This window comes from Panthera onca, chromosome C2 (genome assembly GCF_046562875.1).
Source record: "Panthera onca isolate mPanOnc1 chromosome C2, mPanOnc1 haplotype 2, whole genome shotgun sequence".
NCBI classification, from domain to species: Eukaryota; Metazoa; Chordata; class Mammalia; order Carnivora; family Felidae; genus Panthera; species Panthera onca.
The window spans coordinates 152,995,527-153,013,475 of NC_138347.1; the positions used below are offsets into that span (position 1 = coordinate 152,995,527).

The following is a 17,949-nucleotide window of genomic DNA, read 5'->3' on the forward strand; positions in this document are numbered from 1 at the left end:
GATGTGGGGTGTAGATTCCAGTGCACCATGGGTCAGCCAGGTTCATCTCCCTTCACTTCATCCACAGCTCCTGGCAGGGGGCTGGGCCACACAGGGTTGTCCCGTCAGAGCCTGACCAGTGTTTGCTAACTGAGGAGGATGGACTGGATGAGGCCGAGGTCCCTCTAGCTTAACACACAAAGATGTTCATGTTGAACAGCGCTGGCCTGAGAATTTATACTTCACAATGAGGGTCGGCAAACTGGCCTGTAGGCCAAATCTGGCCTGCCACCTGTTTTTGGCATGGGCTGCAAGCTAAGAATGGTTTTACACTGTCAAATAGTTGGGAAATATATACACACACACACACACACACACACACACACACACACACACAGACACTGCGTGGCCCACAAAGCCTAAAATCCTTACCTGCTGGCCCCTGGCAGAAGATGTTTGCCCACCCTGATCTAGAGAAGGAATGGTGTTCCTTATGATGTCCAGGGTCCACGCCGGGTGGGCCTGCTGAAAATGGTGCTTCTATGACCAGGGAGAGCCAGCCACGGCTCCATGAGGGAGCAGCACGCTGCCTCCCGTGGGGAGCTTACACATTCTCACACCACTTTGCTATTGGAAGACAGCACTTGTGAATGGCTGTCCCTGTCCCTTCAGGCCGAGTCAGCATGAAGAACCCCAGGAAAAAGGGGACAAAGCAAATGCATGAGGCTGCCCTCTCCATAAGCTGAATAATGATGGAGAACTCAAAGGGATCCTTTGGGGCCAGTTGGGTTGGGATGCTGGCCAGAGGCCTTCTTGGGGAAAGCTGGGGTTTATCACATAGTTCTCCTTCCAAGTGTTGAAAAGCAGAGGGGTCTATACAGCAGACAGGGAAGGGATTAATTCTGCGTGGTTACGGAAAACACCCCCCCCCCCCCTCCCCTGGCCACACACACACTACACTCTAGCCAAGCAGGCTGGGACAAGTTTCTCCCGGAAAGAGCCTAGTTCTTTAGCTGTTTTTCAGTAGAAGATCCATCTCATGGGCCCTTCCGTGGGCCCTCAGTGACAGAGACAGTCTCCAGGGGTGGGTACCTGAAGGGTGATGTTGAGGGGCTGAAAGTGACACTCCGTGTCATCCAGCTGAATGAAGTTGGATGCATCCACAGACTCGCCGTACACAAAGGAGGTTGGAGACATGATTCTGAAAGAGGCAAGCATTTAATCCGTCACCCTAAACCTCGGTCAAGCAATCCACGGTCACAGTTGTCCTGAGAACCCAAACCTCTGTCTCTATTTAATCTAGAACCTTGCTCCCTCCAGTGTCTTCACCAAACCCTTCCCTTCTGGAATTGTTACTTCTTTTTCCTATAAGTGGACACAGCCAGATTTATGTTTTCCTAAACAGAAGCTTCCAGGAGTGTCTTGTTTTATATTAAATCAATAAACTACACATACAAATATGTACTGAGATTACATTTCTAAAAGGAAGACGATGACAATGGTAGCTTTGAGTTCAGCTGTTTGTTGTTTTGTTTTTTTTTTAAAGTGGATCACAAAATTATACATGTTCTGTTTTATCATTTGAAAAACATTTTGGGGATTGAGGAATAACACGACAAGCTTTTAAGAAATAAATATAAACGAATTATGTATCTGGCGTCCTACACCCCACTCCGACAGATTCATTAAAACAACTTAAATGTCAGACCACCAAAACCACGAGAAATTAGGTATTAAAAGCTGAGTCTGTTCAATGATAGCATTTTTCTTCAGACTTCAAACAGTGGCTATTTAAGATGTGGTTAAGAATTCGAGCTCAGTTTGTAGCGATGCTTTCCACATTGCCCATGTGAACAAAATTGAGACAAAACCAAGCTCGGACTCACTTGAATTCCGAGACAAATCACGGATTCTAGATGACATTCTAGAAGCCACTCACTTGCCCAGACACGGTAATGTAAGATATCTGGTACCAAACCTGAACGGACAGCAATTCATCTACTTCCAACTTACATGTATTATTTTAGAAATGTAGTGAGTTTCTGGAGTGACCAAATGGCAAGAACTGATTCCTTTAAACTAGCCTTGTTTTACGTTCCTGGAAAGGTCAGAGGTTGACTGGCGGGTGTGTAACTGATGGCTTCAGTGGGGGCTGTTAACGCCTCCACAATGAGGCCTCCTAGGGCCTGACAGCAGGATCCAGTGTTTTCTCTTTCCTCCCCAAGGGCAGGGCTTGGTTCAGGCCATATTCTCACCGTGCCTCTGATGAGGCAAGTAAATAAACCGCACGTGGTTAAAAATAGAACAGAGGCAGATCTATGCTAACTTGCAAATATATTCCTCTGATGCCTCCTGTCTCAAAGACTTGACCAAAACGCCCAGAGTGCAAGCACGCCCAGAGGCTCGTTGCAGGCACCCAGCGGCATGTGAACTCTTGCAGAATGGCCCTTCTGCAATGCGTTAACGCTTCCGCTTCTAGCCAAGGCTGGGACCCAGAAGCACTTGAGAAGTGAAAAATGAGAAACTCTGAACCTCTAGAAAGTTCAGCTTGCATCGGGGCAGGGGTTCAGTGGGTCCTCATTTGATCTACACTTAATTGTGCAAATTCTTTTTCCACTATCAAAGAGGTATGTGCTCTGTTTTCTGAAGCCAGAAACAGGAACTGAGTTCTCATTTTTCCAGGCCTGGGCTTTGGCTGAAAACCACCCGGGTTGCTTTGGGTCCCTGCAGCCTGCGGCCTGCAGCCCTGCCTTCCAACGCCAGCAACGCTGAGTGGCCGTGGACTTCCCCCTGGGCAGACGCCGTGCCCGTTGGATTTGTTCCCTGCCCATTCCGGACCACCACAGACGTCGGGAAGAGCCACCGCAGGCTCTGCAGAAGGGGTTAACAGAAGCGTGCAAAGCCAGCGCTGACTGTGAAGCTAATCGGAAAGGTGGACCTTTCTGCAAGCCAGCCAGGGTCGCTGGGACACATCTGGCTGTAACCTCTGGCCCAGCAGCGTTCGGCTGAGATTTGAATCCCAGACATCATGACACTCTGGAGGGGTGGGTGCCGGGAAAACACGCACATTAAGGTGTACAGAACGCCCAAAGAAATTATGGGGCTTCACCTTGCCGTCCAACTTCTTGTGTTACCCAGCAGGTGGGTGGGTAGCTGGGAAAGAGGAGAAAACAAGGAGGGAGGAGGGCACGGGCCAGTAGCTCTAGCTTTTGCCCTGCATTTCAAAGCTGGGAAGAAGTGGGACCGGCAGGGCCCCGGACTCCCGGCTACTCATGCAAATACAAGCAAGGCCCGGTGTGCCACCGCGGGGTCCCGCTGTGTTTTGGCCGGCCTGGCTACTCACCCAGTGATGGACGTGTCCACCTCGTGCATCAGCGGCACCGTCAGCGTGAGGGTGTTGTCATGCAGGGACTCGGAGCGCTCCACGTTGCCACTGCGCGGGAGGGAGAGGGGGGTGAGTGCTGGTCAGTGCCAGCTACCCGGCAGCAGGCTTGTTTGTTCCGAGTTAGACCTCAGTCCGTCACCCTCCGAGGGCTGACTGTGCACCTTACGTGTCCTCAGTTCTGTTTCCGGTCCGTGTACAGAGTCACGGTGGGCACTGTGTTGTCCCAGTTGCGATCCCCTTCCCAAGATGTGAGTACAGGTAGTGTGTCGGGGAGGTGACCCCCGGAGACACCAGTTGGGAGTGGAGGAGGGAGACAGGGAAGGGAAGGAAGACAAAGAAGGCACACGGTGCAGGCGGTCGGCGCTGTACTGGGGTTGGTCTCGCTAGGGGCATCTGGGAGGCAGCGTGGAACACACAGCTCGTCTTCCCAACTCAGTCTTCCCAGGGAGGTGGGTCTTGGTCCACGGACTCCTGAGACCCGCCACTCGGGGGACAGGGAGCATGCATTTCCTGGCACCTGCCCCACGCACCCAAGTGGGTGGGCTCTGGCCAGAGAAAGCCTCGGCAGAGGGGCAGGTGCTGGGAGCTGAAAGCTGGCCGGTGGGTGCAGGGGCAAGGGGAGTGCTGAACGCTTATGGCGGGACACCGCCAGCGCATGCGACTTCTGTAAGCGCTTGTTCCGCGAGCGGCGGGCCGGCAAGGTGCGGGCCCTGCCGCTGGGAGAGGGTCTGCTGGACTTGGGCAGCTGCTGCCCAGCTGGGGGCCTCACCCACCAGCCATGGAGCCGAGCAGCCGAGCCCGGGAGAGAGGCCCTGGCCAATCCTGTCATGAGAAAGATCACGGGGGCTCCCTCTGGAGACTTCTGGCTGCGGCATGTCCACACACAGGTGTCCCCTTTGGAGTGAGAAAGGGGAGTGTTGTGAGGTCTTTCTGGAAAGGGGAGGGCAAGGAGGCTGATGCTGTTGGGTGGCCGCTTTGTGCCAGGCGTATTGCACAGCATGATCTCACTGGGTCCTAAGAGGAACCCGGAAGGGATTACCCACCTCTGACAGGTAAGGAGCAGCTCAGACAGATTAGGGAGCTTGCTCAAAGGGACCCAGAGCAAACCAGGTCAGGGGCTTTTCCATTGTGATTCCTCCTCCAAATCTGATAGGAGATTTGGGAGGTTGTGGAGAGGGAGGAAGAAGAGGAGGAGAGGGAGAGAGAAGACGGAACTTGCTTTTACTATTTTGTTACATTTCCCAGATGATGGGTTCTACCACATGGCCTGAGTGTGGGACCCCGGCTGGAAGCCAAGCTCATCTTCCAGGGGTGGAATGCAGTAGCCCGGAGCCCTGCTGAGGTTTGGGCACGGCTCACTGGATCGCTCCCCACCACCCCCATTCCCTGAGGCAGGCAGAGTTCCTGTCTGCTCCCTGCCCTCCTTCTGCCCCCACTGCCTTCCTCTCCCACCAGAAAGTGCTAAAGGCAACAATACTTAAATAGCAGCCCACATCCCCTCTCCTTCTTTCTCCTATTGTTCTGAAACAATGGTGCTCTGTGACTCTGACCCCTGGCTCTTCATCCGTCTTCCGCATCTGGGGTGACATCCATCACTCAGAGGGCAGCCAGTCTGATGAAGCCGGATTGTCAGGTGTCCACCTGGCCTCTCCTTCCCGGGGGGGGGGGGGGCAATAAAAGCCTTAGAATCACTGCTAGAGGCCCACCAGGCTGCAGAATGGATGGGACAGTCACGCCCTGGCCTGCCCCCTCCCCACACCCGGCATCCTGCCAGGTCTGAGTAATGGGTTCCTGAAGGAAGCGCCACCCCTTGCCCTACCAATTGTGCAGCCACCTGTGGCTGCTGGCCGCTCGGGCCCAACGGTCTCATCTGTCATCGAGTGACTGCTCCAGACCGACTGAAGTTGAAAAGTTGAGATACAGAGGCCAGACATCAAAAGGCTTCCGGTCACTCTGCAAGCTCGTGACTTGGGATGCTTTCCCAGGGTCTGCAGAGCCAGGCTGCTGAGAGAGCTCTGGAGGACTGTTTAGCCTCAACTTTATGTCCTCCTAAATCCACAAGTAGGCAGGAGATCTTCAAAGGGTGGTGACGGGGAGGACTGGACGATTGATATTTTAACTGTGGCTTTCAAGATAAGGGGCTTTAGGGATCTTTCAGTCATAACAGGGAGTCAAGAGCTGAGGCCGCCCTCTGGGGCAGTGAGACCAGTTTTCCCACCATCTGGCAAGAAATGAGTGCTGGCTAATATTCCGCTGCATGTTTAACATATAATACAGCTTCCTTAACATTTGTGATTCAAAGGCTAGAAGATTCTATTTCAATTACTTAAGCTGCCACTACTACGTGTCCCCTGATGCGATGTAGCAGTATTAATGCACAAAAGGGGGTGTTCTTGATTTTAGTAAGTTATTAGCATGATTTCTTATGTGCCCAGCACTGCATTGAGACGTACTACCCACTTAATAGGTGTTTGCTGAGTGGAAATGTGCCCAGTCTAGAGGCAGGGACCCCGGATAGTGGTTCTCAGCCTTGGCTGCTTCTTAGAATCACCCGATGAGACTATTTCAAGCTGCCAAAGCTCAGATCTCATGCAGACCAATAGACCCGAATTTCTGCAGGGTGGACCAGACATAGGTAGCTTTGAAAGCCCCCTGGGGTGATTCCAATGGGCACAGCTGGAGTCTACAGACATGTGATTCTAACAGATAGAGTTTTCACCGGGGTGCCCTGGGCTCTCCTTCTCTGACCACTGATTAGCTCTGGGTGGGGTTGGAAGGCAGGTGGAGTTCCCTCTTTTTAACCAGGGAAGTCGCTTCCGATGTCATTTATTTCCTGCCCAGGAATATCGACTGTCCCAGGTGGAGAGGGACGGAGAGTGCGCCCTGATGGGTCTGCCCGACCACAGGGTTTTCTGTGGATCCAAGACTCAGCAGGAGAATGAGAATTTCCAGGTTTGATCGGCCATTTGCCTCCTTTTATTAAATTCAACGATCTCGTGCTCTGTGGGCAAACCGTGGCACGCGTCACTTCCCGCTTCAAAAACTTTCTGCCTTTGGGATGGAGGGCGGACTTCCTGAGCTACGTGGGCCTTCCGTGGCCCAGCCGGATCTCCTCCGTCAGTCGTCTTCCCCAGCCTTCCCCAGAGATGGCTCACGAACCCTGCAATGCCCACCACCTGCAATGGGTCTTAGGCTCTCCTGTGTGAGCTCTCGACGCCGTGCCTCTGCGTCCTCAGCCTGAAAACACACTCTTCTGGTAAATGCCATCCCCCGGGGAAGCCATTCTGGGTTCTAGCGATGGGAACAGACTCCATCTTCTCTATGCTTTGTATGCAGTTCTGTTAGGTCGCAGTCACGTTTTAAGTGGCCGGGAACTGTGTGATCTTCAAACAGTACGCATGGGAAATAACCAAGTCTCACACAAGCCCGAAGCTCGCAAGCCCCGCCAATGGTCATCGGCGTCGAAACGCTAGTAGCCCGTGGCGCGGTCCCCCCTTGCCAGGCTAGAAGGTTCTGCAGCATTTCCGGCCTTGCTGGGCTGGCTGCGAACAATCACGGCTGTCGGTATTGACGTCTACTTTTTACACGCGCTTAGTGTTTGTTCACCACGTCCGACTAGCGCTGAACCGAAGGCCAGAGAGTCATTGCCTCTGGAGCGGAAGTCGGGCACGAAAACGCGAGGGAAAGAGAGCCAAATAAACACTGTGACATGCGGCGCTCTTAGTTTTAGGAGAGAGAACATTCTCCGAAATGTTAGTGATAATGCTTTAAAAAAAAAAAAAGAAAGGAAAGAAAGAAGATACAGAAACGGCACGGAAGCCAAAAGAGGCGACTGTGGTTGTGGACCGAGGGGCTCTGAAAATGTATGCTTCTGGCATCCAGTCATTCCCAAGGGAAAGTGAATCTGAACGCTGCCAGCTTTAAATAACACGGAGACTGAGGAAGGCCTCAAAGGAAAACAAAAGCGAAGGGCAGTGGGAGATACAATCAGGGCTTCTTTGTGTCTGCATCTCACCGCAGGTGCCTGCTGGTCTGTGCTTGTTGGGGACCGACCTGAGCTTCCCAAACCAGCGGCTAGAGATGGAGATGGGATACCTGAGGGCAAAGCCATTAGTGAGGGGCCCGGCATGGACTGCAGAGAATGGACAGACTCAGGGCTTGGGAAGGATCTCAGTCCGAGACTCTGGGGAATTGGTGCATCTGTGAAAATTCAACAATCACTGGGGGGGTGGGGGGTGGGTGACAGTATGTTCGCTCTGATGCATGGTTTGGCTGGGGTATCAAAGATGCCAAGATTCAGAGGAAAGCACCAGACCAGGATTTCCTATGGTCGGGGGCAAAAAAATCCAAGCTGAAACGTCAAGGATGTACTAGCAGAGAAAGGAGGATTTCTGGAGAAACAGCTTTTAGAGAGAAGTGCTCGTGGGGGCAGGGTGTCTGCCCTTTCAGGCTTCAGGGCACCTTGCTGTGGGGTGGGGGGTGGGGTGCATCCCCAGAGAACGTAGGGGAAGGCGTCTGGCTTTCCCTCTCCTGGCCCAGTGAAGAGAGAGGGGCATGAAGAATGCAGAGACCAGCAGGGCTGAGGCTACTGAGGAAGGACTCTGTGTGAAGGCCAGTGTGGGGTCCCCTTTGGTCCCGTCCCTGAGGGTAGCCTCAGCTGAACGGGTCTCTAGCTGTGGACAGGCTGAGGTTGGAGGATATGAGGAGGGAGAGCGGCTGAGAACCCGCAGCAGGGGGCTGGCTGTGCAAAAGCAAGAGTTAGCTTGCAAACGCCCCTGCGGCCGGGGGCGTGTAGACACCAGCACCTGTTAAGGGACGGGCACTTTTCCTGCTTCACACACACCTCCCACAAGCCCTGCTGCGAGCCTCGGGGGCTCAGGAACTCTCCCAGGGAACGAGGGGGCAGGAGCAGCATCCCTGGAGGAAAGCAAGACCATTCCCGAGAGAGACAGAGACAGAGACAGAGACAGAGACAGAGACAGAGAGAGAGAGAGAGGCAGGTAGGTTTCCCTTCTGCCGCTTGCCCACCCTAAGGGGTGAGAGCCTTCACTTTAAATCAAATTTTGATTATTTCAAGGGACACCTTAATCACAGGTTTGTGAATCCGCTGTGAGGCTTGAAGGGATTGAGACCTCAGAATGCACAGGACTGTCCTGGACCCCCTCCCAGGACAGCCAAAGAACCAACCCCCCCGAGCGGGCTTAAAGAGAGTACGGGACAAAAAGAAGATGCTTTAGGACTGCCGGCGAATGCGTCCCGCTTGCTGGATGAATCCCGCTGTCTCCTGGTCTCTCGCTGACGTTACGCGGTCATTTGCTCATTATCTGTCCCCCTGCTACCAGCCCACTGGCTCCCCAAGAGGAGGGCTGTGCCAGTGTCTTACGCAGCACACTGGCTTGTGCGAAGTGCTCGGACATTTGCAGACTGAAGGGGCGAAGCGTGCCTGCCCTCGCTAGTTCCTCTCTCCTCCCCTGTAGGAAGCTGCGTGTCTGCCTCCAACTCTAGACTGGAGCCTTCTTGAGACGGTTTGGGATGCAAGACTCCCCCTCACTCATCCAGGATCCCTCTCAGCCCCAGCTCGGTCCTTTGCCCATGACAGCCACTTGGCGATCGTGCACGGGGGGGGTGGGCAGATGGTCCCAAGCGTGACTCTTGCTGTATCTGGGGGCCGGAGACGTGGCTGAGCCGGTGCCTGTTATCCCGTGCGGCACGTCGCCCCTGAGCTGGCCCCAACGGGGCTCATTTGAAGAGTCCAGGACGTGTCATTCTCTAGAATTGTCATTCTCAGCTCCTGAGGGCATTCTCCTCATGGGAAGGCTTGGGTTAGTTTCATGAAGCTGAGCTCGCTGCCTCCCTCTGCACCCCAGATCCTGCGCATTTTCAGGTCGGAACCCTGTGCCAACAACCTCGTGACTCCACAGAGCATCTCTCCCTGGTGGACTTCCGGTCCTTGACCGCTCACTCGGTGTCTGGCCTTCCGACTTCCTGGCCTCTATGAATCATGCGGGTTCTTCGTTTTGTTTTCTCACCTTTTTCAGTGGTCCTTGCCTGACCTTGGCCTTCAGGGAGTTTGGTTCAGATCTCCAGACCACCTCCAGGATGGACTTAGGACTCGTGGCATGAAAGTTTGTTTGGAGGTTAAGGCGACTATAGATAAGACATGATAACTGAACGCAATGCGTGATCCTCGACCGGACTGTGGACCAGTGAAAAGTGACTGAAGAGTCACTGGGACGACTGGGGGCAACTGGAACACAGACTGTAGATAACAGCCTTGTATCGGCAGTCAAATTTCCTGAATTTGCTAACTCTATGTGGTTATTTAAGAGAATGGCTTCCTTCTTAGGACGTGCACCCTGAGGTACTTACGGGAGGGAGGCATGACTTCTGCAACTTACTTCCAGATGATTAAGAAAAAAAAAAACACACACACACACACACACACACAGAGAATGAGAAAGCAAATGGAGCAAAGTGTGGCCGCCGGGTGATGCCGGGCAAAGGCTATGTGGGAGTTCCTTGAATTACACTTGGCAACGTTTCCGGTGAGTTTAAAAAATCATTTCCAGAAAAAGAAAATTCAAATCACAAAAGGTATAGGCCTGGGTGTCTACCCTACAGCTCAATCGAAGCTTTTTTTTTTTTTTTCCCCCCTCTTCCCCCACCTAAATACCTCTCCGTCCATCCCAGCTGTCAGCCGACCGCTACCCCGATGGCGCTTCAAGGTGCGTGTGGGTCCTGGCTTGTGGAGGCAGCTGACAACCCCCAAGGCCCTTGGGGCTCGAGGATACATTGCAGAGAGAGGGGCGGGAGCACCGTGCGGAGGGCAGGAGCCGCCCTGCATCGTCCCCCCCGCCCTCACTATCGGCCCACAGGTTTTCCAGGACAAGCTCTCTCTTGCGGAGTAGGTCTCGGGGCCTCTGACCACGGGCTCAGCCAGGCCCTCCGACCGCAGGGCCCTCTCCCCACGTCAGGGAATGCGACGGTGTGCTGGTGAGAAACAGCTGACTCCGTCCGGCAACCCACGGGGGAAGTTTGTGAACGAATGAGCTTGGCTCAGAATCCTCACCTCTCCCGGTCTGTCTCTCCTTGGCTGTAAAAACCATCAGCTCCGACTGGATGATCCCCAGACACTCCGAGCTCTGTCTGGCCCGGTAGCCGCATAAGCGGACCTAGACTAGCGCCACCCCCCGAGAGATGTGGTTCCACCCCGCGGCCTGGGGCTTCATTGCTGAACCGTTTCTTCCTCCTCAGCGTCCTGAGCCTCATCAAAGCATGACCTGGCCGTGTCCTCTCCCATGTGCATAACTCTGTTATCTTTGGAAAAAAAAAAAAAAAAAAAGAAATCCCCCTTACCTCTGAGCGGTAACGATGAAGCTAAGAACTTCCTCTTCCCCAGACACGTGGCTGGTGTCAAAGATCACGCTGAATTCGTACTAGGGGGAAAAGAAAGTGACGCCTGGCGTTAGCAGGCATTCCGAACTTAACCGCTACAGTCTTCTGCAGTTTATGACCTCTGGAAGCCCACTTGCATGGCAAGCTTTATTTTTCACGTGTATCTTTCTGGTTGCCAGGCCAGAGATACAGCTTTCGCAGGAAAGCCAAGCCCGGAGGGCGCTCTGGTGAGAGGCACGCTGTCCTTTTCAGCAACTGGGGTTCCCTAGGAAATGATAGGCTTGTCCTTTAAACCAGACACCTTTCTAATTATCACTCACACACCATCTTCCTAAAGTCTGCAACATCTGCATATCGTATCACCTGTGTCATTTACTTTGTACTTTCCCCGCCTTACTCTTTTTGTTTAAAGACTTTTTTTTAAGTTTATTTATTTTGAGAGAGAGAGCGTAGCGGGGGACAGAGAGAGACAGAGAGAGAGACCCAAGCAGGCTTCGTGTTGTTAGCGAGGAGTCCGATGCAGGGGTTGATCTCATGACCTGAGCTGAAATCAAGAGTCGGATGCTTAACCGACTGAGCCACCTAGGGGTCCCTAAAGACAGGAAACTTTCTATTCCCGATCACAGATGGGAACCAGGGTCCCTTACCATTAAGAGAGGACTGTCATAAACATAAATGAAAACAAAGCATTCTGTTGCCTGCTGAAGGCCCTGAGCCGGAAGGTCCGCTCTATTTTGGTGAGAGGGAGATTAGCAAGTGCCAGGAAGGTGTTAAACACATGCCAGCACTATCAGAGACCACCTCCTGCATACGATTAGGGAGAAAGGGTGTTGACCAGGTAATGACTGTCTCACTGAGAGTCAATGTCGTTGAGTGCAGCGTCCCTGTTCTGCCTAAAATAATCTCGGGACCTACAATCGTCTCAGGTACTCCCAGGGGTGAGCATCCTGTGACTGGGGGCAGACCGCCCTGAACAAATGGTTTTCACCAGGTACATACTGGGCATGTGTGGGAATGTGGGAGGGGCCTCTGGGTAAGGGTTATAAAACCAGGCTCCGCCACAAACGATGTGATCTTAGCCAAGACATTCAACCTCTTTGCATTTCAACAAAAAGAAGAGGTTGGACAAAGTGATTTTTTTTAATGTTTATTTTTGAGGTGGGGGGGAGGGAGGGAGGGAGGGAAAGACAGAGTACAAGCAGGGGAGGGGCAGGGTGGCAGGGGGAGACACAGAATCCGAAGCAGGCTCCAGGCTCTGAGCTGTCAGCACAGAGCCCGACGCGGGGCTCGAACTCATGGACCGCGAGATCATGACCCGAGCCGAAGTCGGATGTTTAACCAACTGAGCCACCCAGGTGCCCCTGGACAAAATGATTCTTAAATTCCACCAAGCTCTGAGAGTCTCTGATTATTTAATATGTAAATATTTGGGTTCCTTTATGACTAATGCTAGGCACTGGTCTAACTTTGCAACACTGGACTCAACTGCCCTGAATGCTACCTGAAAATAATGGACGTTGGACCGTCAAATACAATGTATATTGGACATCCCTCTCTGGACGGAAATTTCTGCTGCAGCAGGGGTTGTTAGTTTCCAGGGAGGGTGGGGCATGGAGACGGGATGGGACGCAGAGCTGGAGGACACAAAGGAAGGGAAAGTCAAGGGTCTTGTCCCAGCACAGGGTCAGAACTGGCAGGAGATGGGAATTAAACACACTAAAGACCCAGGCGAGGTCAGAAACCAAAACCAGAGACGGGGGCCTGGGAGAACGGAAGGCCGGAGACTGGGTGGGCTGGTCACGACCGAGGGAAACTCGTGGCCAAAAAAGCAAGCTGACGGTGTTATCACGAGGCTCTGCAGGTGGTCTGCAGCCTGATGAGCCACAGGGTCTCAGGCACAGGGGAGGGCAAGGTGGGCACGGAGAGAGGCAGTTCCTGTCCCCGCTGTGTCATTTCTTGGGCCTTCTCCAGGGACTCACCCCTAGACCTCCTGTCTCCAGGTTTAGGGTCGCTATGGTTTCAGCCTCTGTATGTGGGAGGAAGGTAGCGGCATTACCAAGCTGGGAAAAAATCCAACTTTCCAACATTCATACTTCTGTCGGTTCCCATGACTATTTTGAGAGTTAATGAATTTTGACAAAATTGAATGCTTCCGAATTCAACGTGGCTTTGTTTTCACTATATTCATTTTTATGACTACATACCCTCTCTTTATGGTAAGCGATCCAGGATCCGTACATGGAAGTGATAACATTTTCCTCTTAACGTAATCTTTAAACTAAAATTAGCCAGACACACCTTAGGTTTGATTTGGGATACAGGCTGGATTTTACAATGAAATGGCAATTGCCACTGTTTTTCAATTAAGTCTATTTTCTGTTGCTGAAAAGATTTCAATTAAATTTGTGTGTGGAGGTGCCATGTATGTTTCCACAGGGCAATCATGTCCAGGGTTCAGGGTGTTCCTCCTTCTCCTCACCCTATCTGGAGTCTAAGGGGATGTGGCCAGGGTCCGGCCGGCTATTTGTAACTCGTTTTCTTTCTTTTTTTTTTTTTTAATGTTTATTTATTTTCGAGACAGAGAGAGACAGAGCATGAGCAGAGGAGGGTAGAGAGAGAGAGGGAGATAGAGAATCCAAAGCAGGCTCCAGGCTCTGAGCTGTCAGCACAGAGCCCAACGCGGGGCTGGAACTCACGAGCTGTGAGATCATGACCTGAGCTGAAGTCGGACGCCCAACTGACTGAGCCACCCAGGTGCCCCTGTAACTCGTTTTCTAAGGGAAGCTACATCATCCCTTCTCCTGGGATGATTGTGGACAGAATGAGCAACAGAGCAGGAGAGGGGTTAGAAATCACAGATGTAAGAGCCACTGTAGTTTGGAGCAGACATATTCAATGAAGGGTCTGAGTGATTTGCTAGGAAATAAGCAAACCTTCTTTCTCACTAGAATATTCTCACAAATGGTTTGCAAAACAGCTACCAGGTACTGGGACCAAAATGCCTTGGAGATTAAAACAATTTGATTCTATGACAAGGGGGAGGGGAGGGGAGGATTAAATTTTCATTTCTTGGGGTTGGGGGGGTGTTCGACAAAGGAATGTGAAATTTCCTTCAAATCGTAGCAGGAAAAAAATAGCTTCCATTTCAAAAGGCAGACCTGATCTTTTAGATCCTAGTTTTGCTTCCAAAAATCACATCTTCTACATATCTTTGCATATTCTTATAAGGCTGGCATACACCAGAATGTTCCATGAATGTCTGAATATACTGGACCATGACCACATTATTTAAGCTCAGAAAATTTGGGTTCCTATAAATGCCAAAGTGACTCTAATTTCTTTCACTTTAAAAAAACAAAATGCAATACCAGTATTTATGTTTTAAGAATTTTATGAGGTCTCTTCAGAAAATTTTGAGTACCCAGGGGAGTGACAGAACAGTAGGTCACTAGCCCAGACCACGTTTCTCCTATGTTGTCTCTCTCACAGTGGCATGGAATGTCCCAGAGAAAGATTTTCAAGAAGGCCAACCAGACGGGGCTTGCCAAAGTCCCAAGGCCACGGTGCGTCTCTCACATTCATGGTACGTCACGTGGATCAAAGGGGAACATGTGCCCAGGGCCCCTGGGGCGCCACTGCCCAGGGCAGGGTTGTGGAGGAAGACTGAGGGTGGGGGTGCAGCTGACCGGGCAGGTGGCTGATGGGAAGGGCCGGGGGCCTCTGTGAAGGAAGTGCCCTGTATCTGCCCCTTACCTTTGACTTGGACCTCATGAAAGGAAATCCCACGCTGCATTTGAGGAAGTCTGATTCCAACAGTTCACAGGAAATGCCCATTTCCTCCTGAAAGAGAAAAAGCACCAACGGATGGGCTGGCTGTGTGGACAGATATGTGTAAGTGGCCTCCGAGGGGCAGATCGAGACTTTAGCAAACACGGTCCTTCTTTGGGGCAGTTCCCAGACAACGGTCACTGCTGGCTCCGGTGGGAGGGGAACCTGGGACCAGGCCCAGTCCCCTAGCCCTCCTCTGGTGGCCCACCCTACCTATGGTCCCCCTGGGAAGGGAAGCAGGTACCCAGGACATTCTTAACTAATGTTTCGGCTCTGAACCCCGGTGCTCTCCTGGTAAACTGAACCAGCCGCACGTGAGCTGGATGTCTCCAAAGGTTTGGCTTAAAGACAACAGGACACTTTCTGGACGCTTTCTCCTAAGCCCACACTCGAATCCTGCCTTTCAAGGTCTTGCTAGTTTTGGAAAGACAGACTCCAAGGAAAATACACACCAAGGAGGTGTGTGAGGGCTGAGCAGGGCCCCTGCAAGCCTGCCCAGGTACAAGGACAAGGAGGAGTTTCCTTGTGTAGCCCACCAGGGCTGGACCCTACACACGGTGGCCTGAGAAAGCCAGGAGAGGGGTCGTGGCGAGCTGCTGTCTTTCCACCTGTGTCTACAACACAGGGAAGCCAGGAGGCTCTTCAGAACCCACAGGATCCAAGTTACTGAAGCCAAATCAAGACTTCCAAGGGGAGACGGTATGTTGCAGATTCTGGAGAAGGCAAAGGCACAGAACTAGCTCTTGCTGTGTGTCTAGAGCCCAGGACACCAAAGTTCAATGAGGTCATGTGCCTTCTTGGTGCCCTCTAAAGCCTGTCTCCTTCTCCATTCCACAGCTCTGATTTTCTAGAGGGAATAAGCATACACATTACTATTCTACGAACACCCTTTACTATTCTACACCTCTCTTTAAGTTGTCCCCACTATCAGGAACACTCTTTCTCAGTCCTGCTTCCAAGGCTTACTTCGTGCATCTTGGCACCAAATACTCATGGGTGCCAAGTTCACACCCAGAGTATGGAAATGGCACAGGATTCAGAACAGACCCTGAGCATCTGTTGGGTTAGCTGAGTCAGCATATCACCTACCATGATCAGTGTGAAGGGCACAGGTCTGAAAGATGTCAGTCCTGTCCTTGAAGAGCTCATAGCTTAGAAAGAAGAGACCTCCCAGCAGAGAAACCGACATTTACACGTCAGAGTGAGGGGCTGCTCTTGGAGCCTAGGGGTATGTGTTGGCAATTTCCATAAGGAAACCAGAGAACAGTTTCTCAAATGCTGTCTCAAGACCTGCATATCCCAAAGATTGGTCCTAATGATTCACTGTGGTGGCTTTGTCACCATCCCCTTCCTCATACTCCTCCCTACAGAAGCAGAGTCCACATTGGCCCAAGGAGAAGCTCCTTGAAATCCTAGCTAATCAGCCTGTGGGCATCAGAGGCAGCGAGCCCAAGCCTAGGTGACGCTGACTCTCAGTTTCCCTGGCACAGTTCCCGTTCATACCTGTCATGGGTATAATTACTCTCAAGAGCATCCCAGCATGTATATAAATTACACGATTATTCAACCTAGTTCCAAACTCCCTTTGTGAAGTTCAATACCCCACTAGAAACCCCTTTCAAAGAAGGAAAGAGGTCTTCCTTCCTTCCTTCTTTCCTTCCTTCCTTCCTCCCCTCCCCTCCCCTTCTTTCTCCCTCCCTCCCTTCCTTCAACTTGAGAGGGTGAGAGAAAGTAAGAGAGAGCACACACACGTGGGCAAGAGAGCATACGAGTGTGTGTAGCAGGGGCAGAGACAGAGAGAATCCCAAGTAGGCTCTGCAATATCAGCACAGAGCCTGACGTGGTGTTCAATCCCACGAACCATGAGATCATGACCTGAGCCGAGATCAAGAGCTGGATGCTTAACCAACTGAGCCACCCAGACGCCTCCAGGAGAGAGGTTTTCAATTCAAGTCAAAGGTCTATCTGTTCTTGAAATAAAGATTTATTGCCCCAAAGACCTTTTCAGTTTTTGCGTGAGTGTGCAGGAATGACCGGGGCTTCAAAAACTTGCTCTGGTACTTGAGAAGCCCTTGGTTTTCTTGGCCTTGGCCTAAGATTGCTTTTGATTGATTATTCAAGAGCTGCTGAATTTCTTTCTTTTTGTTAATTCCAAAATGCTAGAAAATAACATTGAAGCCAGCATTTATTGCATTAGTCTAACTCTTTCGGTCACTCTACTCAGTCTACTGGAGATTATAAAATTCTGGTTGGATCTTGGTGGGGCTCAGCAGAAAGAGCAAAAGCCACAGACCTCTCTGGGATTCAGAGCTCTCAGTGTACGATTCATGACTCATGAGCTCCTGGTGGTCCTACAGGAAGGGATATCATGCATCACCCTCCTGCTGCCTGTCAGCACCAATACAGCCCTGCTGGGGTCATTTATTTCCATACCCCGCTCTCCTACGACAGTTGTGAAGTACGCAAACACCGTGACTCCTTGTATGGATGGTGTGGGTGCTTGCCCGAGGACCCCTTTCCTACGTGGGTTCAATCAGCTCCCGGCTGAATGGGAGCCGCTTCGCCCGGGGGCTTACAACGCCCTTCCCCGCAAGGATTCTGCAGCCTGTGATTGGCATGGGTGCAAAAGGCCATCCCTCTGCCTCCAGGTGAGACCAGCTCTGCTGTGCAACTCGGGTTCCAGTGGGATTAGGTTAAAGCAGCCTCCAGCTGACAGCACATCCGTTTGGTTCCTTCCTCTGTCCCGTTCTGCTCCATTCATTCCGCTTCTTTCCAGAGCATTTCCCTAATAAATCGCTTGCACAGAAACGCCCAGCTCGGGTTCTGCTTCTGGTGAGTCTGACCTCACACAATACTCTGTAGAGCTGAGGCTCCCGGCACTGGGAGTCACTGGAAAGTACGGGGCATTTGGTCTCAGGTGAGGAAAGGGAATGCAAGGGGAACCTACAATGCTACTTGATCACGTTTAAATCCACACTCACCAAGAGAAAGCTTTCTTATCTGCAGTGAATAAAATCTGTACAGCCCCGCCCAGCCAGGGGAACAATTTACCCCAAAGCAGCATCGCGTCCTCTTTGTTCTGGCTTCACGTTATGCCCAGCGCAGAACTGAAAAACAGGCTTATTATGGAGCCGTTCGCCCCCTTGGCAGGGGCAGGCACCTTGTAGACACAGAGAGACCCAGTGAAGTTTCAAAATAGTCATCTACTGGGGGTTGCTCATCACTTCTGCCCGGCTCTTGGTACCGTACCGCCAGGAGGTAGGTGGGCGAGGTTCCAGACCCCAGGTGTCTCCTTAGCTCCGCTTTTCCCCATGTCCCAGTCGTTGCTTACCCTGACTTTGGGTTAGAAAACACAACTTTGT

At 52.0% G+C, this 17,949-nt stretch overlaps 1 protein-coding gene across 3 annotated transcripts in view; it reads right to left on the minus strand.

Moving 5' to 3' along the window:
- The window catches only part of ITGA9 (integrin subunit alpha 9), a 357,855-nt gene that overhangs the window by 83,851 nt on the left and 256,055 nt on the right, over window positions 1–17,949 (minus strand). For all 3 annotated transcript variants that reach the window (XM_078432512.2, XM_078432513.2, XM_078432514.2), the window contains exons 19-22: window positions 14,513–14,599; window positions 10,721–10,800; window positions 3,323–3,412; window positions 1,072–1,180 (exon numbers count right to left, since the gene is read on the minus strand). In XM_078432512.2, coding sequence (XP_078288638.1) covers window positions 1,072–1,180; window positions 3,323–3,412; window positions 10,721–10,800; window positions 14,513–14,599 — 366 coding nt within the window. The remainder of the gene's footprint in view (window positions 1–1,071; window positions 1,181–3,322; window positions 3,413–10,720; window positions 10,801–14,512; window positions 14,600–17,949) is intronic.